The 22,999-nt window shown below is 37.9% G+C and overlaps 2 protein-coding genes across 3 annotated transcripts; one reads left to right on the top strand and one right to left on the bottom strand.

Moving 5' to 3' along the window:
• The first annotated feature begins 361 nt into the window (after positions 1–361).
• Positions 362–3,226, top strand: GOLS4 (galactinol synthase 4). The gene is made up of 4 exons (XM_077388024.1): positions 362–821; positions 2,023–2,343; positions 2,537–2,671; positions 2,809–3,226. Exons 1-4 carry the CDS (start codon positions 486–488, stop codon positions 3,016–3,018), a joined length of 1,002 nt encoding a protein of 333 aa, XP_077244139.1. The 5' UTR covers positions 362–485; the 3' UTR covers positions 3,019–3,226.
• A 2,294-nt stretch (positions 3,227–5,520) lies between these two features.
• LOC143884446 (type 2 DNA topoisomerase 6 subunit B-like) lies at positions 5,521–21,571 on the bottom strand. Of its 2 annotated transcripts, XM_077388022.1 has the most exons (12): positions 21,493–21,571; positions 21,277–21,385; positions 20,746–20,829; positions 16,707–16,733; positions 13,670–13,778; positions 13,487–13,562; positions 13,220–13,240; positions 10,489–10,685; positions 9,080–9,227; positions 6,905–7,102; positions 6,620–6,751; positions 5,521–6,005 (listed from the first exon to the last, which is right to left on the bottom strand). In XM_077388022.1, exons 1-12 carry the CDS (start codon positions 21,526–21,528, stop codon positions 5,691–5,693), a joined length of 1,452 nt encoding a protein of 483 aa, XP_077244137.1. In that variant the 5' UTR covers positions 21,529–21,571; the 3' UTR covers positions 5,521–5,690. The 2 variants fall into 2 exon arrangements, with proteins under 2 accessions (XP_077244137.1, XP_077244138.1); XM_077388023.1 differs by lacking the exon at positions 16,707–16,733.
• Positions 21,572–22,999: the final 1,428 nt, after the last annotated feature.

The following is a 22,999-nucleotide window of genomic DNA, read 5'->3' as shown; positions in this document are numbered from 1 at the left end:
ACGTCATCCGAGCTTTCCCCAATCCCCACACGAGTTCTACCTCCCTTGACGCTTTCCCATTAGAAAATGACACCCACTTGACGCCCGCCCCAATAGAGATGCACCTTGCGAATATTGTTCTCCAAATAACAACGACCCAACCGAATCTAAGCCGTTGATTCTAGTGATAAGGCTAGATCAACGGTAGTTCGTACGATTTTCATTCCTTCCGTCCAAATATAAGCTCATTAGAAACCAAAAAAACAAGCAAGTAATAATTAAGAGACGAAAATGACCTCAATTCTTCATTTGAGTTTCATTTCATGTCATTCCGCACGCATTAAATCATCATTTGAGGTTTATATAAGAAAGGTTGCACCCATACTACAGTTCAGGAACGAGGCAAGTGAAGTAGCCACTTAGTACTGTTGCTCTTTTACTTCCCTTACCTTAACCCTGATCCTTCTGATTTTCCGGTCACCGACGCAAGTTTTCGGTGACTAGCAATGGCCCCAGGTGCACCAATCGACGCCTTTTCCGGCACCGGAAAGGTTGCGACGATTAACGCGGGTTACTCTAAGAGGGCCTTTGTGACATTCTTAGCTGGTACTGGGGACTATGTGAAAGGTGTGGTTGGATTGGCTAAGGGTTTGCGCAAGGTGAAGAGTGCATACCCTTTAGTAGTAGCAATGCTTCCTGATGTGCCTGAGGAACACCGAGAGATTTTGAGGTCCCAAGGTTGCATTTTGAAGGAGATTGAGCCAATTTACCCGCCTGAGAACCATGTTCAATTTGCCATGGCTTATTATGTCCTTAACTACTCCAAGCTACGTATATGGGATGTAAGTGAATACAAAAAAAATAAAAAAATAAACAAAAAAGAAGAAGATTACCATACTATTTATTTAGTTGAAGGGATTTCCTAGGAAATTTTGTTCACTTTTGCGAGAGAGGACAGCGACCTCAGATGAATTAAATGAATAAGACAGAATCGGGTAAAAAAGTGAGCCTGTGTAGCTGTTGTCTCCCGCAAAAGTGAGCCGCGAAATTGCCTAGCAAATCCCTTACTGGTATTAAGGCTAGAAAAAATGTTCCTAGTGAAATTTTTTCATCTCCACGATTTAGAGAAAATTATATTTGTTATGGCTTATTTTGAGGGATATAATTATAAATTGAAGGTCCCTCTAAACAAAATTTAAACTGCAATGGAGTTACATTTTTTTTCATTTGTAATCAAACAATTGAAAAACAAGAAATTTAAGAAAAGTTTTTCCTTTCTAAACTTTTTCAAAAAAATCCTTGCAATCCAAACAGGGCCTAAGTTTCATAAATTTCCATGTATTTCCCATATAGTTTCATTAAATTATCCATCAACTCTTCAATAGGATTTTCTGTTGTGCCTGAGTTAAATCGTCCGATTTCAAGCCAACTTGTCGAGTTTTAGACTTTTACTATAGTAATATGGTTACCATATTTTATGGGAAATGGTATCCACACTTTTTTTTTAAAAATAATGGCACTGCTATATTAATTTCTTAATTTAATTTACATTTTCTATCACTTTAAAAATCTTTTACAGTCCCAAAAGCTATCAATAATAAATCAGTAGGGTGTGAGGATAGAGTGCTGTTATAAAAATTGAGTGCAGATATCATTTCTCTAATTTACACTGATATTTTGTCTATTGGTGTAGATGGTACCTTAATGTCCTTAATCAATACAACAGTCTAAGCTCAGTTTTTTCCACATGTATTTAGTTATTTGCATGAGAAGAATGGGAGTTTCCCTACATTCTAGTTGCAATATTGGACAAACTCTACCATACAGTGCATGTTTGGCTACCATGATTTTTTTTCCTGTAATATTAGCTTTCCTTTTTCTTTAGGCCATGTTCCTTCCAGCGTAAAATGGGCGAAGAACAAATTTTACATCCATTTTTTAATGGTCGTAAAAAGAACAGATTAGTTATATAATTGATGTATTATATGGTTTTATTGATTATCTAGTTAATTTATTAGTTAATTGGGGTTAATTTCACTGTAGTTTGAGGAGTATAGCAAGATGATTTACTTGGATGCGGATATTCAACTGTTTGATAGCATAGACCATCTCTTCGACCTGGCGGACGGGTACTTCTATGCTGTAATGGATTGTTTCTGCGAGAAGACATGGAGTCACTCGCGCCAATATTCGATCGGGTATTGCCAACAATGCCCGGACAAGGTGAAATGGCCTGTGGAGATGGGCACCCCACCTGCTCTTTACTTCAATGCAGGGATGTTCGTGTTCGAGCCTAGTCGGTTAACTTATGATACTCTCCTTGAGACTCTTCAGATTACTCCCCCAACACCCTTCGCGGAGCAGGTAAATTATAAGCACATATGATGCAATTTTCTTCCTTTTTAGTATTTTTCTTAACTATATCAACGTATATTCATCAACTATGGATTATTTCTTCATATGATGTTAATGATGATGATAATGATATGTTAGTGTAATGAAATATGGCTTCTTCTTTTTTCTATATCTCATTTTCCTTCTTTTACGTCATTTGCAGGATTTCTTGAACATGTTCTTCCAACACACATACAAGCCAATCCCTCTGGTGTACAACCTTGTTCTAGCCATGCTCTGGCGTCACCCTGAGAACGTCGAGCTCGAAAACGTTAAGGTGGTGCACTATTGTGCAGCTGTAAGTCTTCCTCTTCCTTTAAATTCGTCCATTATATTTCCCACAAAAATAAGGAAAAAAAAGAAACATTTTAACTACCTAATATTTACTCTAGGTCTTGAATGGTACTTCTCTCTTAACCTTTAATTTTCATATAGGGTTCTAAGCCATGGAGGTACACCGGATTGGAAGCCAACATGCAAAGGGAGGATATTAAGATGTTAGTAGAGAAATGGCAGGTCATTTACAATGATGAGTCGCTCGACTTCAAGGCCGAGGATCCTGTTCCTGAGGGTGTGAGGCCTTCGATCATGGCTTCCGTGCCCGAGCCCACAATTTCCTATATTCCTGCATCCTCAGCTGCATAAGAGTCTTCAGAGTGATTAAAAGTGGTGTCCTCTTCAAAATGTTTAGTGTTCATCTCCATAAATTCTATCCACTTCTAAGAGATGGGAGCATACTTGTTGTGAAGCTATGTTTAGCCCATTGTTATTGTAAGACTCTTTAGTTCATACTTATTGTGAAACTCTTTATGGATGCATATTTAAGTTTTTAAGTGGTATTTTATTCTGTGTATATGACTCTCTCTCTCTCTCTCTCTCTCTCTCTCTCTCTCTCTCTCTCTCTCTCTCTCTCTCTCTCTCTCTCGGACCCCGTGTGTGTGTTCTTAATGTTTGTGCCACCTCGCACTCACGCATTCATGGGTGCATATGCATGATAATTTTTATTGAAAGAAAGATTAGAGATAATTAACCAAAACCCTAATCACCAAGGCCCTCTTTGGATATCATAATGGAAAGTCTTCATGTTGCACCTCTCTTTTCTTTCTTGGGATTTAGGGAAATGATATGATTATGGCTGATCTCTAGAGGGATATCATAATAACGTTAAATAGGACCGATTCAAGTTATCTTTTTTCTTGTGTAAAATAAGTAGGAACTTTTAGGCCATGTTTGAGAACCAGGAATTTGATTTTCATGGAATATAAACTTACTAAGTGTTGAGAAAGGGATTGACGGGGAGAGAATTGAGAGGACATGAGTGAGGAGATGATGTGAAGTGGCTGAAAAACACACACACACAAAAATCCGGGTTTTCATCCACTTCTCTTCCTTTCCTTACTCATAGCCTCTCAATTTTCAGCCTCTCCCATCCTCTTGCCCTTCTCCACTCTCCACCAATTGATAAACCAATATTTCCATGAAAAACTTTTATGGCTGCCAAACGCCTTATAATTATTTTTCCTTCCCAGACTTTTCCAAAAAATTCATGCAAGTGAATGAAAAAATAAACATCGGAAGTAATCAGCTGAATCCATCCAAAACTTGTTTAACCTCCACATATGGAAGGGTCGGGACGATCCTATGAAGTTGATATTTTGGGCACACCCTATCTATATGTGGCCCTATCAAATGAATGCTTTGGATCATCCAAACAATGTGGGCGCCCTATGTTAGTGAGGTCTAGCTCATATAAGCTTTATATGAGCTCTAGCTCACAAACATTTTCCCCATATCTACAGTGCAATTGAGAAACCACGATGTTGTGGCTACAGAGTCTCCTTTTTTTAATTATGTAATTTTTTTTCAACAAAAGTCTTGATAAAAACAACCCATGCTATAGCTGTTCTCTTTTTTTCCTTGGAACATTTTTCAAGGAAAAAAAAATGTTTTCATTGAAAAAGTTGAGCTGAGCAAGACATGGCATAAGGAAAGATCTAGCTTACTTTCATCATGTTGATCAGGACATATGAGTCTCCTTCAATCATTATCTTGGGATGTGAAATTAATGCTTAATTCATATATTTTACTAAATGAAATGAACAATGTAAAAAAAAAACAGCCCCAATGGGTAAGGTATATTATTATACAAGCAGGGTGAGGGATCGAAGGTAAATTCAGGATAAAATTATCCGAGCAGGGTAGCCAATCCCAGGAACAGCTTATCCAAGATTTAGAAAAGCCCCTTTGCTTTTGATCTTCTCTTTTCTTTAGTATATTTAATAGGGAATGATTTTATGAGATGAAGTTAATCCAATATTTCCCATGAGAAGAAGCATTGCTTGGGCAATGGTATCATTTGGGTCCTACCTACCATGGGTATGCAATAGTAAAGACTGAAGAAAGTCTCTCTGTTTGGACAAATTCTAACCACTTGACAAATGAGAGAGAGATTGTTGGGGTGTGTATGAGTATGACATCTCCATTAATGTGCCCACTGGACGAACAATTTGAAAGATGTCCATGTCGTGTGAAAAATACATTTTCCTTCATCTTCCAAAATCTTTATTGGTTACAAAAATATTTGAATAAAAGGGGACTGATATCAGCACTGCCATATTTTGATAATGCCACCACTCTGTTCCATGCCCTTATAAAGCTTTTATTAGATGTAACAGTACCCAAGATGCTAATGCTATCAACACCTAATCAAAAAGTATAAAGCAGGCTAGTGGTGCCATTATCAAAATATGGTAGTGGAGATATCAGCTGGTTAAATATGTAGTGCAGGTTTGATAGAGGGGAACCCCTTTTCTTGAAATTGTCAAAATTCAGAGATTGCCAGGTGGCAATTTTCCATAGGATGCCTCATCCTAGACCATTGGATAGACACAGGGCTCCTTATCGTCTCCGTGTGTATCAAGCTGACGGGTGAATCAAAGATCGACTCGGATCGATTTTTCATTAAGGGTCAAACTTGGTCAAGGAATAACTGAGTCAACTCAGGCGAGTCGATACTTCGCTGGGAGTTTTAAAAAATGTAGGCCATCCCACATTAATGGCCATGATATATTATTTGACCATATCATGTACCTATCATTTATAAGATGAAATATAGTATCTAACTCTTGAGGCCAACATGCAAATGTATATAAGAATTTGGATTGCTTACCTCAGCTTCTCTTCCTGTAAGTGCAATACAATGATGTATGGTATCTAACATGATGGAGTTCATCATTTATAATGGATGATGTCATGATGTGTAAGAATATGTTGGGAATTTGATCTTGTTAAACAGAACTGTAATGATTAGCAAAGACTTAAAGATCCAAAACACTAACACCTTCCTCGCCTTCTTCATAGTCATCATTTTCATCCCGATAGTCTTCGTCATGAATGCCATCGTCTTCGAAGAGGCAGGGTGCGTGATCTCTGCCTCTCTTTGGTCTTCTATCATTCATCTCTATAACCCCAATAATCTTTTCCCTGATGGAAGATTCAACTTTTCCTTCTTCGCCAATATCTAGAGGGTCCAAGCGAAGAAGAGACGCACATTCTCCTCGGAACACTGAATCATTGGATGACAATATCAGACCCGCAATTGTTCTTGAGAGATCAGGGGCATAGCTTCGAATCTGAGAATAATCAAAACCAAAGCTAATGACAAAGGAGTACCAGAAAGAAACAAAGATAGAGTGAATGACAGACGCTAGAGAAAAGACTAGATACTTGTGACAATGTAGAACTGTTGATTACATGCTACTTGCACTGAGGCCCTGTTTGTTTTGGATATTGATAACCAATTGTGAGTCCCAAGCCGATTGTTGGACTCAAAATTAAACGTAATTTTGAGTCCAATAATCAGTTTGGAACTCACAATCGGTTATCAAAATCCAAAAAAAACAGGGCCTTAATGTTAGATGGATGTAGATTATTACTTCTTGTTTGTGATAAAGGGAATTTTTGTATTGACTATATTGAGAATATTATTTTAAAAAAACTGGTTCCCTGAAGCCACATCTTTTTACCTCATCTTTTTCCTACCCAGTCAGCAAATATTGTTCAAATTTTCAGATGCATGATTACTTACATCCTTGCAGCTTCTGGTTTTCCTGCCCTTGGTTAAAATAAGAAAAAATTGGTGGCTAGAGTACCAATTTCAGAATAAAGGTATAGAACCAGAAAATTACCAAACATATTTGGAAACCTTCAATGTGTCATTTATCAGGAGAAAAAGAGCCAGATTTACCTTCAGAGCATGTGGGCTGAGAAAAGTTCCCATGTACTTAGTCTTCAAATCATCTATGGCGAGCTTAACTGCTTTCTTTACAAGATTTCTGTCAACTTGAGTTCTTTGCTGTGTTTGTGGTATCATGGCCTTATCAACATGTCAAGGAATGGATGAACATCTTGAAGGAGAGTAACAAAATGTCGTTTACTGAAAAACTACGATGCATGTAACATAATAGAGGTTTCTTATGATAAATGTGGAGGATTAAATAATATGACATGACGTATAAACAAGTGGATATTTTTTATGGTAACTGTGGAGAACAATATCCATATGGGTAAATGGTGGTAGATTCTCCCATTTTAATACTGCATTGCCATCTAAATCCACATGATTATCTCTCAAGGTCAAACCATAACTCTGCCAGTCAATGCTTGTCAATGCATTCAGAGATGAGAGTGGGATTGAAGAAGAAGGTGAGAAGTCCTGGAAATATAAAACCTGGAAAATGATTTATTGTTAGACAGTCCCAAGTAATCAACTAAATTTCTTAAGCAATAAAATGAGCAATGGATACTTGTAAACTCTAATACTGAGAGTTTTTTAAATCAGTGTAAGGAATTTATTAAGCTGGAAAGAGAAGCAAATAGGAACCATTCTAGGATGGGCTAGACTAACAGATCATCTTGGAAGAAAATGATGACCCCATCAGTAAAAGCACTAAAGAGTTTGTTATAATAATACAGTGAGTATGTCATTTCTGTTACAAGCGTCAAATATCATGGAATAATTTGGAAACACAGTCTTCTAACTAATTTCTTGCTGGTTAAGGAGAAGTAAGGGCATTTTTGGAGTATGTTCAGGGTCTACATCTTGCAAGGCATTAACTCTTCTTTATATAATACTTGTTGTTATCCCCACTCTCCTAAGCCTAAAACACTAAATAAACACTCTTCAAATATTATATTCATTGTATCCTATTGGTCTCTGTTTCTCGATGCATATTGGAGACTAAAGATAACTTGAATGCATTGCATCTGATTGTCCCATGTTTCTTTGAGACTTATAGTTGCTTAATCCTAAAATTTATTAGTTTGTTAAAGGAATACCATATTTATTTCGTTGCAAATTATAATTAGTAATCAGTAATTTTATATATAAGTACGTGTACGGGTGTGTCTCCGTTTCTACATTTTTTGGGGTTTCAAGTGTTAGACAGCTCGTATCCGTGTCAACACTTGACACACAAGTCTGCGGATATGTCTACAGATCATAGGTTGTTGGGCAATCATTGCCCACTTGAAATTTTTCTTCTTTTGCTTTTTTAATAAATTTTCTTATCATTCAAAAAGGAAAAACAAGCAAAATGACTAATTCCATTATGATGTAGGCCAGGAGAACAATGACGATCAAGATAAATCCAAGAGGAGATCTATCAAGAGGAGCCCATGTTTTATCAAATTTGGGAACACGATTCATCAATTGATAGCCATAACCATCAATCGAGATAGCAATTTATTGATCGAGAGCTCCAGCCATCAATCGATAGATCTGACCACAAATCGATTGATGAGCGAAACAGCATCGGTTTTTTTTTTTTTTTAAGTTGAGGTATTTTAGAATACCTCTTTTTTTTCTCTCTCTTTCCTCTCAATAGCAATCTTGAACCCTACACCTCATGGCCAATGACACTTACGGCCTCAAACCACCAGAATACCAATTACTGAATGGAAGTTGAGTGAGATTACTCTTATCTTCCTGATTTCACCTATTCTAACTTGCAAGCTGGATTCTAATCCTCCAAAACGTGATTTTCACTTCTGTACTGCATCACATTGCCTCAGATCTTTTAGGGTTTTCTGAGGTAGAAAGGCGTATTATCGTCAAGCATGTAGTTCAATCATTAGTCATTGTTGGGAGAGGCCACTCATCACAAGAGGAGAACAATGAACTAGTCATGTCACACTTTTTGTGCAGGAACATAGTGCAGATGATTCTGTTAGACTGTAACATGGTAATTAACAGCCTGTGGACAGGATGCCCTCAGAATAACTAGCTTAGAAAATTCCTCAAAAAAATTGAAATGGAAAGCTGTTTTTTTTTTCAAATAGAAAAGTCCAAAGTTAATCCAAGGTATATAACCAAATGAGGCATTTAATCATGAAATGCATATCATATGCCACTTTCTATATGTAAAAATGGTGGTGTTTTAACATTAAATAGTATATATGCATGAGTTTTAATGGTACATGCACATGCAGCGCTTGTGCAGCCTAAAGGGACAGCATACCCACATGAATGGATGATCTAAGCCACTCAATTTTGGGAACCGTTTTTGGAACACAGCCTATCTATGATGGGGCCCAACAATGAATGGTTTAGATCATACATTCATGTGGCCCCACTGTTTTTTGAGCTGAACGAGTGTAACTAAAACATCATATATGCATATGCCAAGAAAAGTATCTTGTTTCTAACCTCTGTTGTTGTACTGCATGCCCTCAAGCAGGAACAATCTGATGACTCAGGTACTTCCACTATCACAATCACGGCTTCCATAACCTGTTCTGTATTTCGGATGCTTTCGGCAGTGCATGTTACCCCACTTCCAACTTTTAAATGTTTTCTTCGAAGTCAAATAACACCATCAATAAAATTCTATCATTTAATGGCATAAAGTGGCAAGTAATGGCATAATGCACATAATTTTAAAGTATATCTTCTTAACAATCAGTGCATATATTGTATGGCATGTCAAGATGGAATTAAAAACTTTCTAGCCTACCTTAACTGCAAAAAGACATATGCACTATGTGTCAGTGAGATGCACCATCATGGAACGACACTAAACCGCTAGGATTCAAAGGGCTAAAACACCTAGCTTATGTTTGAAGGGCTTTGTTTAAAAAGTTGATAGCACTTGCCAAAAGTTGTTTTTCCTGGGTATAAATAAATTGTGCTTGTGCATCAAAGTGATCCATGCAACGATTATGTCAATTGGATTGATGAGATGTATCACCATTGGATGGGCCACGGAAAGTGGACACAGAAGGCGAATTGGCAATAGCGGCAAATGAGAAGCTTAATGATTATCAGGTCAGCTCTAGGAGAATGAGGTGGGTGCAGTATCTATGTATGAGTATGCACACTTATATCTATGAACTCGCACGGCCAAGACAAGTGTGACGGATTTTGTGGTAAATAAATAGCCAGGTGGCACAAGTGAGAGGTAATGCCAGACCAAGCTAGACAGCCTGGAATGAGGGATGTGAAAATCTGACTACGCTGTTATGAAGGTGATTGGAGGCTACACAATACCCTTTGATGAATCAAGAGAAAATAGCCAGATTATAAAAGGAACTAGAACGCCTGCAATGGTATAGGTTTCTTAAATGATCTGGTACTGGTATTGTTATATGAGTCTCTAGAAAACATGAACAAGCTAGGCTTATCAGGTTCAAAAGAGAACTACAGCCAAACATAATTAACTCTTTTCATTATATGGAAATACACAGTACCCATACAAGCAATAATTGAAATCACACTAGTTATCTGCTGGAAATAGATTGTGTTTCATCCATTCCTTGAATTACAAACATTACCACTAGATTAAACTGAAGGAATGAACTTGGGAAGAAAACTCAGTTTTTCAAACAAGTAGTTATCCTCTCCTGTTTGAATGGCAATTTCAATTTATGTCTGAATTAGTTCAGCTAAAACTGGTTCCCTTTATTATTGAACTAAACTACTTTTCAAATTAGAACTAACGATTGATCAATTGAAAAACATCACAAATGAATCTGTTCAGTTACCAAAAGTAAACAGTTAATATGACTGAATTGTCACAAACCAGTAATAAAGTGAGCATTGGACTTTACGAAGCTTACCTACTTGAGAAGCAAGTCTGGAATTCTCTATCTAAAGCATTTCTATGCTTGAGAATATACTCTTCAACACCAGAAGTTAGGCGTTCAACATATGAGACCGAACTAGGTAGGAGAACGCCCTCATTTGCCTGAAGAAAATATTCATATCTTGAACTGGGACTGTTCATATGTTCAACTATCAGTTCAACTGCAACATTCTGGAAAAATCACAAGAATCAAAACTGACCAATGCAAATAGCTACCCATCATCCCGATAGATGCATAACCAAAAGAATTAAAAAATTAGGTATGCCTGAAATATTTATTTGCTGTGCAACACAATATGCTGAAATAGTAGATAAGTGATATTTTAACACAGATGAGTGAATTTTTCTTGAATCATAAAACAACAATTGACTGAATTTAAAACAAGAAAGTGATAGCAAGCAAATAAGCTACACAATCTCACTGACTGCTAATCCCAACAACATAAAAAATCATGCAAGGAACACCTTGAATGATTAAAGGAAGGAACTGTGCAAGTATGCAATACACTAACACAACTACATAATAGGTAGTAGACCTAGGTCAAAGAATGTCAAATATCAAACCTAAATGAAAGATACATATGAAATAAATAAAAATTAACAAGAAACAATGCAAAAAAGTAACAAAATGAGCACATAGACCCTACATGGATCTGTAAGATCTTATGAGGGCAATCACTGGTCTTAAATCAATGGTCTAAATTAATGAATGAGATTAAGTGTGAAATTACTGGATTTACCCATTGATCAGAGTGATCAGTAAGGAGGTGTAAGCGTAATCAGTGAATCTTATCTTATTGAGACATTGAGGGCGATGCCATCATATTTTCCGAGAAGGCCCACCTCGTTTTCATTATGCTCATGAAGAAGACCACCAACACCTGCCGGCCCAGGATTTCCAAGCTGGAACCATCAAAATTCAACTTAAGGAAGCATGGGAGTGGTAGCACCCATTTAGGGCTGCTTGGCTCTAAATGGTTTTGCTTAATCAAACCTCATTCCATGATCATCTTATGGAGTTTTCCGCAACTTCCTGAAGTTTCATCTTAAAATTCAATCATTTGCATATGTTTCCATCAGTTTTTGCGATTTTATAGGATTTCTACTAAAATTTCCAACCGGACCCGAAATTTAAAAATTTGGTCCATTCACGAAGCCTTAGCAAGCAAATCAGTATGAATAGATATTAAAATATAAGAAAAGAAGTGTATCTAATAGTTTCTCATGTTGAAACCTATGGTGCCCAGATATGGATATGGTCATGGGAATAGAGATACGGATCGGTATTTTCTAAAATTCTATAGTGCGGATACAAACACGGGTGTCCCGCAGCATGAGATAGGACACAGGATATGTATAGATAAAATATTATAAAACTTAACGAGATTAAACTAAAACAATGAAACTAATAGTAAATTTGAAATAACAGCTATATTACATTATTACTCACATGTTCAAAATTATATTTGAAAATATGTGACAATAACAAGAAAAAAGTCAAGAGTTAATTTGAAGAGAGTGATAAATGCTTCAAAGTTCAAACATTATAGTTATTTTGACCAACAAAAATATCTATGAAATATTAGAGTATCCAAGTACGAGTATCAATATTGCAGTGTGTCGGACATGGTACATTGGACCTACATAAGTATCAGAGTATCATAGATTGAAACCTTTCAACACAACGAATAATATTCAATTTGGCAATGAGCCATGAATATCAAGAGGATACAACTTGGTGGGAAGCAATTCGGTTAGGAGAGAAAATAGTTTCTTTTCTTTTAGGGATTTATGTAAATTCATTTTTTTGGCATTGTGTGTGTGGTGGTTCATCCTGCTACTAAATGAAATCGTTTTTCCCCTCCAAATCAGTCTAAAGCTAATAGATCAACTATATCTTCAACAAACCATAGTTTTGTGCAAACTTGCAAAACCTCTGCAAATTGTGCATATCTAATTTTATCCAGTCTCCACTTAGAAGTCTGCTGCTTATTTGCTTATGATATGTTCTCATCGGACATTTTGCAGTGATATCTGCCTTGTCCTCAATAAAGGAACCAATTTTCTTTGATGAAGCTGTGTTTTGATCTTTCACAAAGCCATGTAGGAAACTGGAAGCGGTTGCTAACATGAAACAGAATTGCATTTGGGATTTCATTCCCTTAATAAAGGTAAACAGGCAGTTGCTTGTAAATGAATAAGTAAGTTCAAATTCTAAGTAATAGACATACTCCTCAATGAAAGGTCGAACAAGACTCATCACAAAATGGTTTCCTGAAGATATGGGATCAAATGTGAAGAAACCTTCCCCCTTGGTAATGATGGCTACTGTCATGTGCTCCGTCTATGGCAGTGATAATCAAAGTTAAGGTACAAAACCAATATAAAATGACAATTAAAATTTCACATGAGACCTGAAAGTCTGAAACTTGCATATCTACAAAGAAAATTGTATTTGATTTTACTGAGTCTTTCCAACAATGAGATTATGTGTATCTAGGAGAAATAAACTAAGCAGCATCGGCAATAAAATTCTCTCCGTATCTCAAACAGAAGTGAAACAAGGAACTCTTCAAAAAAGTCATTGGATTCAGCTCCGTAATCACGAAAGTTTCTTTAGGTGCCAAAATGTTGTAGTACGTAAACATAAAGATCTGAAAAAATGTTGTAGGTAAACCAAAATGACAGTAATGAATGGAACTTACAGGAATTTTTAAGATGAGTATCTGCAAAAAGGAAAAAACAATGAGAAACTGTAAATCAGACACACTATCTTTGAAACACTTAAAAGAAAGAAAGCAAGTTTTGGTTACTTAATTCCTCTCCCTAATTTTTGGTTGTCCCATTATCAGTAGGCCAGTTAATCCAATGGTCCAGCTCAAATGGTTTCAGTTAAGTCTATCACTCTGGCGCAGTTTAGATATTGACCCTTCAAGGGAAATTTGAAGTAAGCTGCCAGGAGCAAGCCAAACCTTTCGGCAAAAGCCAGTGATCCATGCCACAAATTCTTCAATGCTCCCATTGGTGGAGAAAGATACTTCAGTACCACTGAAAGAAATCATTAGACAGTTGGAGATATGATAAGCTGAGGAGCCATCAATGATTCATCGAAAGGTGGTTGAGAGGAAAAGAACAAATGTGGAAATTTTGCTTGCCTAAAATTTCCACCCTTTTTGGCTGTTGCAGGTAACCTTGTTAGCCTTGTTGTAGCAATAGTTTCTTTCAAATTTAAACTGTAACGATAGATTTCTTTGTCACAATTACCTGAAATTCCCCCCACATGGGAAAAACATGAGAAAAGAATACTAGCCGCAACTGCATAACCATCCATTTCTATGAATCCAGTCGAATAGTTAAGGTCATCTAAGCAAGGTGATTTTTGAGCTGTGATGTAATGTGTCTACAATAGAGCCCACTAAACAAAACATCCTGATTGCAAGGGTCTTGCAAGTCTCTCATGGATGGGAACCTCATAATATCAGTCCCCCAAATTTGTTTGATGGAATCATTATTGCAAGTGTTCACTGGTTAACAATGCAAATCATTTTTGGAAAACTCGGCGAGTGAAGTCAGATGGAATACTTGATCAAGTTCTTGGATGACTCGATCCCGTACAAGATTCTGCAGGGATTTTAAGACTCGAGCGAGTTTTGATTTATTCAGTCAGTCCACCACATCATAAAAGTCAGTTGGGACTTGTAAATGTAGTTAAAAAATAACTTAGAAGACCAATTACTCCAAAAGCTTACGCTTCTGGAGTAATTGTTCGTTCACATGGTATCAGAGTAATTGCCTCACGGAAGGTCGTGGGTTCATAACACAACAACTCCTTGATATTAGAAATCCACATGTACGGCCAACATAGAAAAAGAGGGGCCACACATGAGGGGGAGTGTTGGAAGTATAAATGATTAAATAACACCAGCTCTAACAGCTTAAGATTTTGTAGTAATTGGATACCACCAATGACTCCAGGAACTTAAGCTTTTGTAGTAACTGGTTGTTTCATAAAAATAAAAATAAGAAACATGTAATCTTATTCTTTAAGCAGAACCAGTCAAATTCATGGATTGGACGTAGCTGTTAATAAGCGAATAATAAATATAATTAAAAATTTTTAAATTACCTGAACTCTTTAAAATCCCATTTGAGAATCCAATCCATGGAAACATATCTCTTCAATTAAGAATACATTAGAGAGTAGGGTTCAAGGATGGAAAAACAAGACCAAAATACAACAATTGAGGAAAAATGGCATGAAATTTTTTTCCTCCCAGCCTTGTAATTTTCCTTTATTTTTTCATAGACTAGGCTATAAAACTAGAAGTTTACGGCCAGTTATAATGATAATTCATGCAGAATTTATCATTGATGGAACAAACATGTATTAATTTATGCCTAGCTAACAATTAGATCCATGACTCATAAAACCCAACAAAATCCATAATGGACCACACATAGAAATCAGATCTGTGATGTATGAAATCGCAAAACCCAACAATATGAAACTATTAATTCTTATGTATGCATACATACATACATACATATTGCCATTCTAGAGAAAATGAATGCACATATATTTAGGGAAATGATTTCAGCACAACAATGTTTTGATACATGTGCGCTCTTGCTTGTCGTTTAGTATTTAATGGGCTTGTAAGTGCTTTTTGGGAATCGTAATAACCTTTTTACAGCTCTTTAAATCTTAGAAGCAGGAATCTTCCTCATGGGGGTCGCTCCCAATCGAGAACCGCGATTCAGCACTCCGTAGGAAGGGAACCGCTCTCATGGCGCTCCTGAATAGATGAGAACCGCTCCCATGATGCTCCCAACCTATTTCTATTACTCCATGAGTCTTACCATCACCAACTAACTTGCATCAAATTCCTCAACTCTTCAAAGTACTTCATTAGAGCAAGCACAAAGGCGTCTTCAGAAAGCATGAGGAAAGAGGGCATGCAAATGAAGATGGTTAGAAATTACTACTTTTTCAGGTACTTAGATTTTGAAAGATATACAAAAATGATTAGAAATTTTTTTTTTTTTTTGATGTACTTGAATTTTGAAAACATATAAAGAAAATATTACATAAACGCTCCCATGGCTCTCCCAACCTTAGACTCTTTTAGACCCTCACGCTTCCCCACACCCGCTTCGTGCTTCTAAGCTTTAAATACTAAAAGATAAGCTAGGCGAGCACATGTATCAAAACATGTTTGTGCTGAAATCATTTCCCTATATTTATTAGTCATTTTGGTTAGCGTCTCAGACAGTTTCATATATTGATCAGACCAACTGTCTGCTCTTTCTCTTGGTAGTGTGTGATCATTTATGAAAGTGGCGTGACAATGATATATGGATGTCTTAATTAATGAGAATTGAGAACGAGCATTGTACGATATGCCCTATACCCACATGCATGATGATTAGGTCGGTGAATCTTGTCCGCCAGCACAAGTCCAATACTCCAGTCCATTGCCACCGTTACCACATATATAAGATGATGCTAGCCCCTTGATCTAGGGTGATGAAAAATGCATCCTTTTGGGTTTCTCCAAGCCATTGATTTTTTTAACACCTCGATCTTGTCAATGAGGTTAGGTACCTAGATCCACTAGGTACCTTAGTGATTTCCCATCGATTAATCAACGGCTTTGATCGCCAAGCACATGTGCCCCATTTATGGTAGGTCCATGGCATTCACAGTAATCAAGACAAAGTTTGTCTTGCTATTTGATCTCTATATCTGCTTTGGGAGGATGGCACGCAGACCATGAGTTTGAGCTCGTGATTGATGTGATGCTCAAACACAATAGGTTTATTACAAATTTACCATTATATTTTACATGAAACAATATTTATTCTTACAACTACAAGATGATTCTCATATGTTTACATTTTAAAGATTTAATCTAAATTTTTATTTTGTTTTCCTTTATGAGAAAAACTATAAAATTTTCTTATTTGTTTATTAATTTATATATTTTGATAATACCATGTCAAATGTTACGAAACTCAGAGTAAGTAAAAAAGATTTGGCAAAACTAATCTGAGCCAGAGCTTCAAGTTTTCTAACTATGCTAGAAAAGATTAAAATGTATTATCTCACTCAAAAAATTCTGTAAATAAATAGGAATATTTCCTAATAAAATTAGAGAATGATCAACAAACCTCAAGAGATGAGGAGCTTACTTGTAGTTGTAATGGAGAGCAATCCATCTGCATTCACAGCATAGGAAATTACACTTAGGCTCACTCCCCAGAGTTATATTTCGCAGCAACCTCTAGAGCAAATTAAATGAAACATGGGCAAGGTGCCGTTTTTAGATATTTGCTTTGTAAGGTCATTTTTACTATATGGAAATCCCTCATAACCTTTGTTGAGATAATCCGCCGTGCAAAACAATCTGATCGTGCACAAATTAAACGGGAAAGTAAAACTAGTAAATCAAGCCACAAGATGAACACCAAGATTTTACGTGGTTCGGCCAAGCCTACTCCACGGGCGAGAAACACGATCTTCCACTATGAGAAAAATAATATACAAGGATTACAATGGATTTAACCCAAAACCCAAAACCCTTTCCTTGCTTCCCAAACCAAGACTGTACAAGAGTAACCTGAGAAAAACTCACAAGAGAAAACCCAAGAAAAACTCCAAGAGAAAGCTCCAAGAGGAACCCAAGAAAAACCCACTTTCTTCTTCTTCTCTCTCCCTCTCTCTCTCTTTCTCTCTCTCTCTCTTCTCTCTCCTCAAGTTGCCGTTCTCTCACGCACAAGAGAGAATGCCAACTCTCTTTTTACACTAGGGTTTTCCAAAAACCGAAAAAGCATCTTGCCTATTTCCCTTTTGCCTTCCCACCGACTATGATGGGAAATAAGGCAACTTTCCAACAATCTCCACCTTGGCTTATTTCCCAGCCACCTGAAGATTTTCCGTTGATGTCACCATCGGTCCGCTATTACCGCAAACCACCATTGGCCTTCTCAAGTACTAGCTACACACTCTCGAATCACCTTGGTTCTGACTCCTCCCGATTTGATCAACACGGCCAATGCACATGTGTAGCTACCAACCTGTTGACTCACCTAGTCAACCTTGGAGAGGGATCTCGATCCATCCTCCCCAACGCAGGTACTATCATACTCTCACCATCGTCTGCAACATGGAAACCTATCTCTGCACCAACTGCGAAAGAGACCCTACGTGTGCTCACACCATTACCCTGTTTTCATCTAGCCATCGAGATCTTAGGAACACTAGTCACCGTGTCCCCGACCATACGATATAATTCCCCACACTTCTCTCCTTTCACCAAAACCATAAAGCCGCGTGTGATTTTCATGGCTCCACCTGCAGCTGAAAACCTGCAACCTCTGGAGTCCAATCAGCCAAGAGATATTAGATTCTTCCGTATCTTTGGGACATACGTAACACCACCCAAAGTACGAACCACTCCATCGAACATCTTGATCTTCACCGTCTCAACTCCCGTGACATCACAAGTAGACCCGTCACCCAAGGACACTACACCATCCCTTGTCTCCTGGAATGTATCAAAATATTCCCTCCTGGAGCATACATGAACAGAGCAACCTGAATCTAAAATCCACTCATCATGAGGAGAAGTGTGATTACCTGTTGAGATTGTGAGAACGTCTCCAAACTCTTCACTCTATTCATTCGTTACCGCCACCACAGTATTCGTAGCACCATTGTCCACCTGGTCAGTTCGCTTTTCATAATCCCGCTTAATGTGGCCATATTCCTTGCAACGGTCACATTGCACGCCCTTTCCGCCGACCCTGGATCTTGACCTGCCTTTTCTTGATCCCCTGTCAGACGACCTTCCTCTTTGATTCCCACCATGAACAACCAACCATTGTTCTCCACTTACACCAAGAACAGGTTTCTTCCTCATCTCATTCAACGTTCTAAAAAGCGATGGGCGGAGCTGGGCGGCTTACTAACCTCCCAGCGCCCAGGCCGCCCAGACCGCGCCTAGGCGTTTTGAGGCGTTTTTCATTTTTTTTTTAGATATTAATATATTTTCATAATATCTTGCATTTTTTTATATAAAATACAAATACTTGAATACATAACAATCCAAACCATTTTATGCATAACCACTAAACATTAAATAATAACAAAAAGTAAAAAACGCCCAGGGCCTGGGCGGCCGCCTAATAACGCCCAGGCGGTGAGACTGCTTTTTTAAACGCCCAGGGCCTGGGCGGGGTGTTTTTTCTGCGCCCAGTGCCTAGGCGGCGGCCTTTTAGAACAGAGATCTCATTCGATAAGAGCGACGCCGTGACTTCCTCTAACTTTATTGTATCTTTACCATACAATAAAGTTGTCACCAGGTTGTCATACGAATCAGGAAGTGAAGTAAGAAGCAAAAGGGCCTTGTCTTCTTCCTTCAACTTTTTGTCAACCTTGTGGAATTGATCCACAAGCCCGTTGAACACCGTAATGTGTTCCAGAAGATCCCCGCCTTCCTGCATCTCCAGGCCGTACAATTGCCGCTTCAGATACAACCGGTTGGCCAAGCTTTTGGACATATAAAGCTTTTCCAACTTCTCCCATAATTTAGGCTCATCTTCTTCTTCCATAAAGTTAAACATAACGCTATCTGCCAGACATAGTCGAATCATGCTGACCTCCTTCGACTCAATGTGTTCCCACTCGACACCCGTCATCTTCTCCGGCTTCCCATCCTTTCCCTTCAACGCCTTCGCCAAGCCCTGTTGAACTATGATGTCCTTCACCCTCATCTGCCATAGGGTGAAACTGCCATTTCCGTCAAATCTGTCGATGTTGAACTGGGTAGAACTCGATTTTACCGCCATCTCAGATTACTTCACACTTCTCGGTGTAGCACTCCACCTCGAACAAGAATCTTCTTTGACAATCTTTCCACCCCAAAAAATCGCTCTAACCGCGATCCAATCACAACACCCACGATCACTCCGCCCGGCCTCAACGATCGCTCCACCTGAACTTTGATACCAGTTGTTGAGATAATCCACCGGGCAAAACAATACGATCGTGCACAAATCAAACGAGAAAGTAAAACTAGTAAATTAAGCCACAAGATGAACACCAAGATTTTACGTGGTTCGGCCAAGCCTACTCCATGGGCAAGAAACACGATCTTCCACTATGAGAAAAACAATGTACAAGGATTACAATGGATTTAACCCAAAATCCGCAACCCTTTCCTTGCTTCCCAAACCAAGGCCGTACAAGAGTAACCTGAGAGAAACCCACAAGAGAAAGCTCCAAGAGGAACCCAAGAAAAACCCAAAGAAAACCCACTTTCTTCTTCTTCTCTCTCTCTTTTTTTCTCTCTCTTCTCTCTCCTCAAGTTGCCGTTCCCTCACGCACAAGAGAGAATGCCAACTATCTTTTTGCACTAGGGTTTTCAAAAAACCGAAAAAGCATCTTGCCTATTTCCCTTTTGCCTTGCCACCAACTATGGTGGGAAATAAGGCAACTTTCCAACAACCTTCTATATTGTAACAGCATCCTTTTGAAATTGGAAATTATAACTAAGCCCTTCATTTTTATATAATCCCAAAATTGCCTTTTAACATTTGTAACTACTCTAATTTTTGCACTTATAAAATAATTATGCTAAAATATTTACAAAATGATGTGCCAACATTGAGACTACCATACCAAAATATTTGCATAATAACCAAATATTCTTCATATGCCTTTGCTTTTTGTAATATAAACATTTAGGAGCTTTCATATGGTGTCCATGTGTATTTTCCAAAGGAAAAATCTGTGCACCAAAAGTACAAGTGCACCCAGCTGTTTGGTGATCAAAACCACTCATCGACTGGACCAGTGGACCCTACAATAGATTATTAATCACCCAAAAAATCACCTATATGTAAATTTTGGTTTTTGATAGGTAAGCTGGGATTGAACTTCTGACCTCAAGGTTGATTTGAAAAGCTGGCTCAACCCCTAATTATAATCAGTCAATAATCTGATAATGCAAAGCCTTAAGCCCTCTTCATTTTAGATTGTGAAATCGATTGTGGGCCCTCAACCGATTATTCCAGTTGAGCTAGAGGCTCAACCCCTAATCATAATCTGTTAATAATCTGATGGTTATACGCATTACCATAAGAGTACTACTCGGTTTGTTTTCAGTAGTTGCATTATTAAAACATGGTAGCATGGATATCAGTAGTATAGAATTTCTTATTCCATTACCCCAATTCTCAGCAGAAACATGATTCCCAGCATAACCCATGTCTTGAAACTCTGCCAAGCTGCTTCCAGCACCTGTATCTGAAACTGAACAAAGGGAGGGACATTTTCGTTATATCGCCCAACATTAATGTCAATATCCATATTTGAATTCCAGAACCCGTATCTGAATCTCACAACAACAGATGAGTGTTTTCAATTTTTATCCCATTTTTATATCAATTGGACTTGCATTACCACCAGGATTTAAAAAATGACAAATGAATCCAAATTGTCCAATAGTTCAACGCATTTTCTGCCGATTCCAATTTACAGAGAATAAAAAAATTAAATACTTTCACTCTGAGAAATAAAACGAATTATTCCATGAGAAAAAATAAATTATTCTAAAATATAGTAAAAGAAATTTTCAAAAAATTACAAATTATTCAAGATAATTAAGACCATAGATCCACGAATTATTCCATGAGAATGTCGATGAATCTTCAAAAAAATTACAAATAATTCAAGATAATTGAGACCGTAGATCCTTACTCGCGACTCGAACAACGGCAGGATCGAGATCGGGAAAGCTTTGGAGAACAACGGATAGTCTGCAGAGATTCTCAGAGATTCGGCATCTTTGAATTGAGAAAGCGATCAGCTGAAAAAATAAATGCAAAAACAAAGGAAGAAAAAAGGAAAATTACTGAGGAATAAATATATTAATTAGATGAGATTTTCAAAATAATGGCGTTTTTAATCACTTACGTTTTGGCAGAGCTTTCGAGCTGAAGAGATTTCCATGGAAAATTTCCCGCGACGCTTAGAAAATTTGATATCGTTTAGGGTTTTTTGTAAAAGAGGGAGATCAAAATTCAAAAGTAGGGTATTAAAGTGATATCCGCACTTCCACATTTTGATAATGGCGCCTATTATTTGGACAGCGTACCATTTGGTTTTTTTTGGCCTATCGCTTACGTGTGCCACGTGGGCTTGATCGGAACCATTGATCCATCTGGCTACCGCAATTCCAGCCCTTGTAGTCCTCACCTTGATTGCATGATCTAAGCCCTTTGTTCTATCAAACATCATTTTGGGGTCCCATCATGAAAAGCTAAACCGTTGATTTCAAAGGCCTTTAGCTTATGGATGGGATCTCCGTTCAGAATGGGTGAGACCTCGTGGAAGGCCACGTGATAATTTAAAATGGCAACGTCCTGATGATTCATACTGGAGAAATTATATGATGGACGGTTTGGATGATCCTATGGTGTGGGTCCCACCGTACATTTTGAAAACACGTACAGCCTAAAAATACAGTGGGGCCACAGTATTTGAGTCTCCAGGCCATTCATTTGTTGGGCTCTGAATTAGACATGGTGTGCCCAGAAAATCTTCTATGTAGGATGATCCTAACCCTCCGATTTGTGCAAGTTTAAAGTGGACAGCACAGTATACAAACCTCCACAGATTGAAGGTTTAGGTCAGGGCCCAACAAATGAATGGTTTGGATCACCCAAATAATATGGGCCCTACTGTATTTTCCGGCTGCACGTGCATGCACAATTGCACAGCAGTCCACCATATAATTTCTCAAAAAATTGATATTTAGGATTAATTCCAAGGGTAACCCTCTGCCTAGTCGCACTCTTTTTTAGAAGTGTGAAGGAAACTGAAATACCCCTTATTTCGTCCCACCAATTTACCTCTTGGAGTAGTGGTGTATTTAGAAACAAAGGGGAGACGAGCATTGGATTTACCTGGAACTTACCTCGTAGAATAGAAGTAGTATTTTTGGTTGTCAATCTCAAGAAAATCAAGCAATAATCACCTTAGATGGTCTTTTGCTCAGATTTTACGGGGAGGATACAAGAATGACATTTACTTATATATGAAATATACAACCAGGAGACATCTCCGGTAGCCTCCACTCTCCAGGGGTTTCATTCGTCGAATGGCAACTGAACAAAGGTTTTTTTTTGGGGGGTGATGTAGCATGTGCATTCAAACAGAGCCTTAGCCAAGAAATTGAACAAGCGTGGTAGGGGTGTCAACAGATCCACTTCGGATCAGACCCACTTATGTCTCAATCACGATCCATTCAAATCCCTTATCGGTCGGATCGGATGCAGAGTGTTCTTCGGATCTTACTTCTCATGATCCATTTCAACTCGGACCATCCATCGGAGAGTCCTAGTATGTCCTACTTATATTGTACACAATTCAAATGTTAAAAAGAAGTTGGAATGATTTAATCGACTACGAGTAAACCACT

The sequence above is a fragment of the Tasmannia lanceolata genome, unplaced genomic scaffold (assembly GCF_043159265.1).
Source record: "Tasmannia lanceolata isolate RefF3 unplaced genomic scaffold, GAP_Taslan_0.1 ptg000008l, whole genome shotgun sequence".
Classification (NCBI taxonomy): Eukaryota; Viridiplantae; Streptophyta; class Magnoliopsida; order Canellales; family Winteraceae; genus Tasmannia; species Tasmannia lanceolata.
Note: the sequence above shows the minus strand (reverse complement) of the source record. Positions and strands in the feature narration are given on the sequence as shown.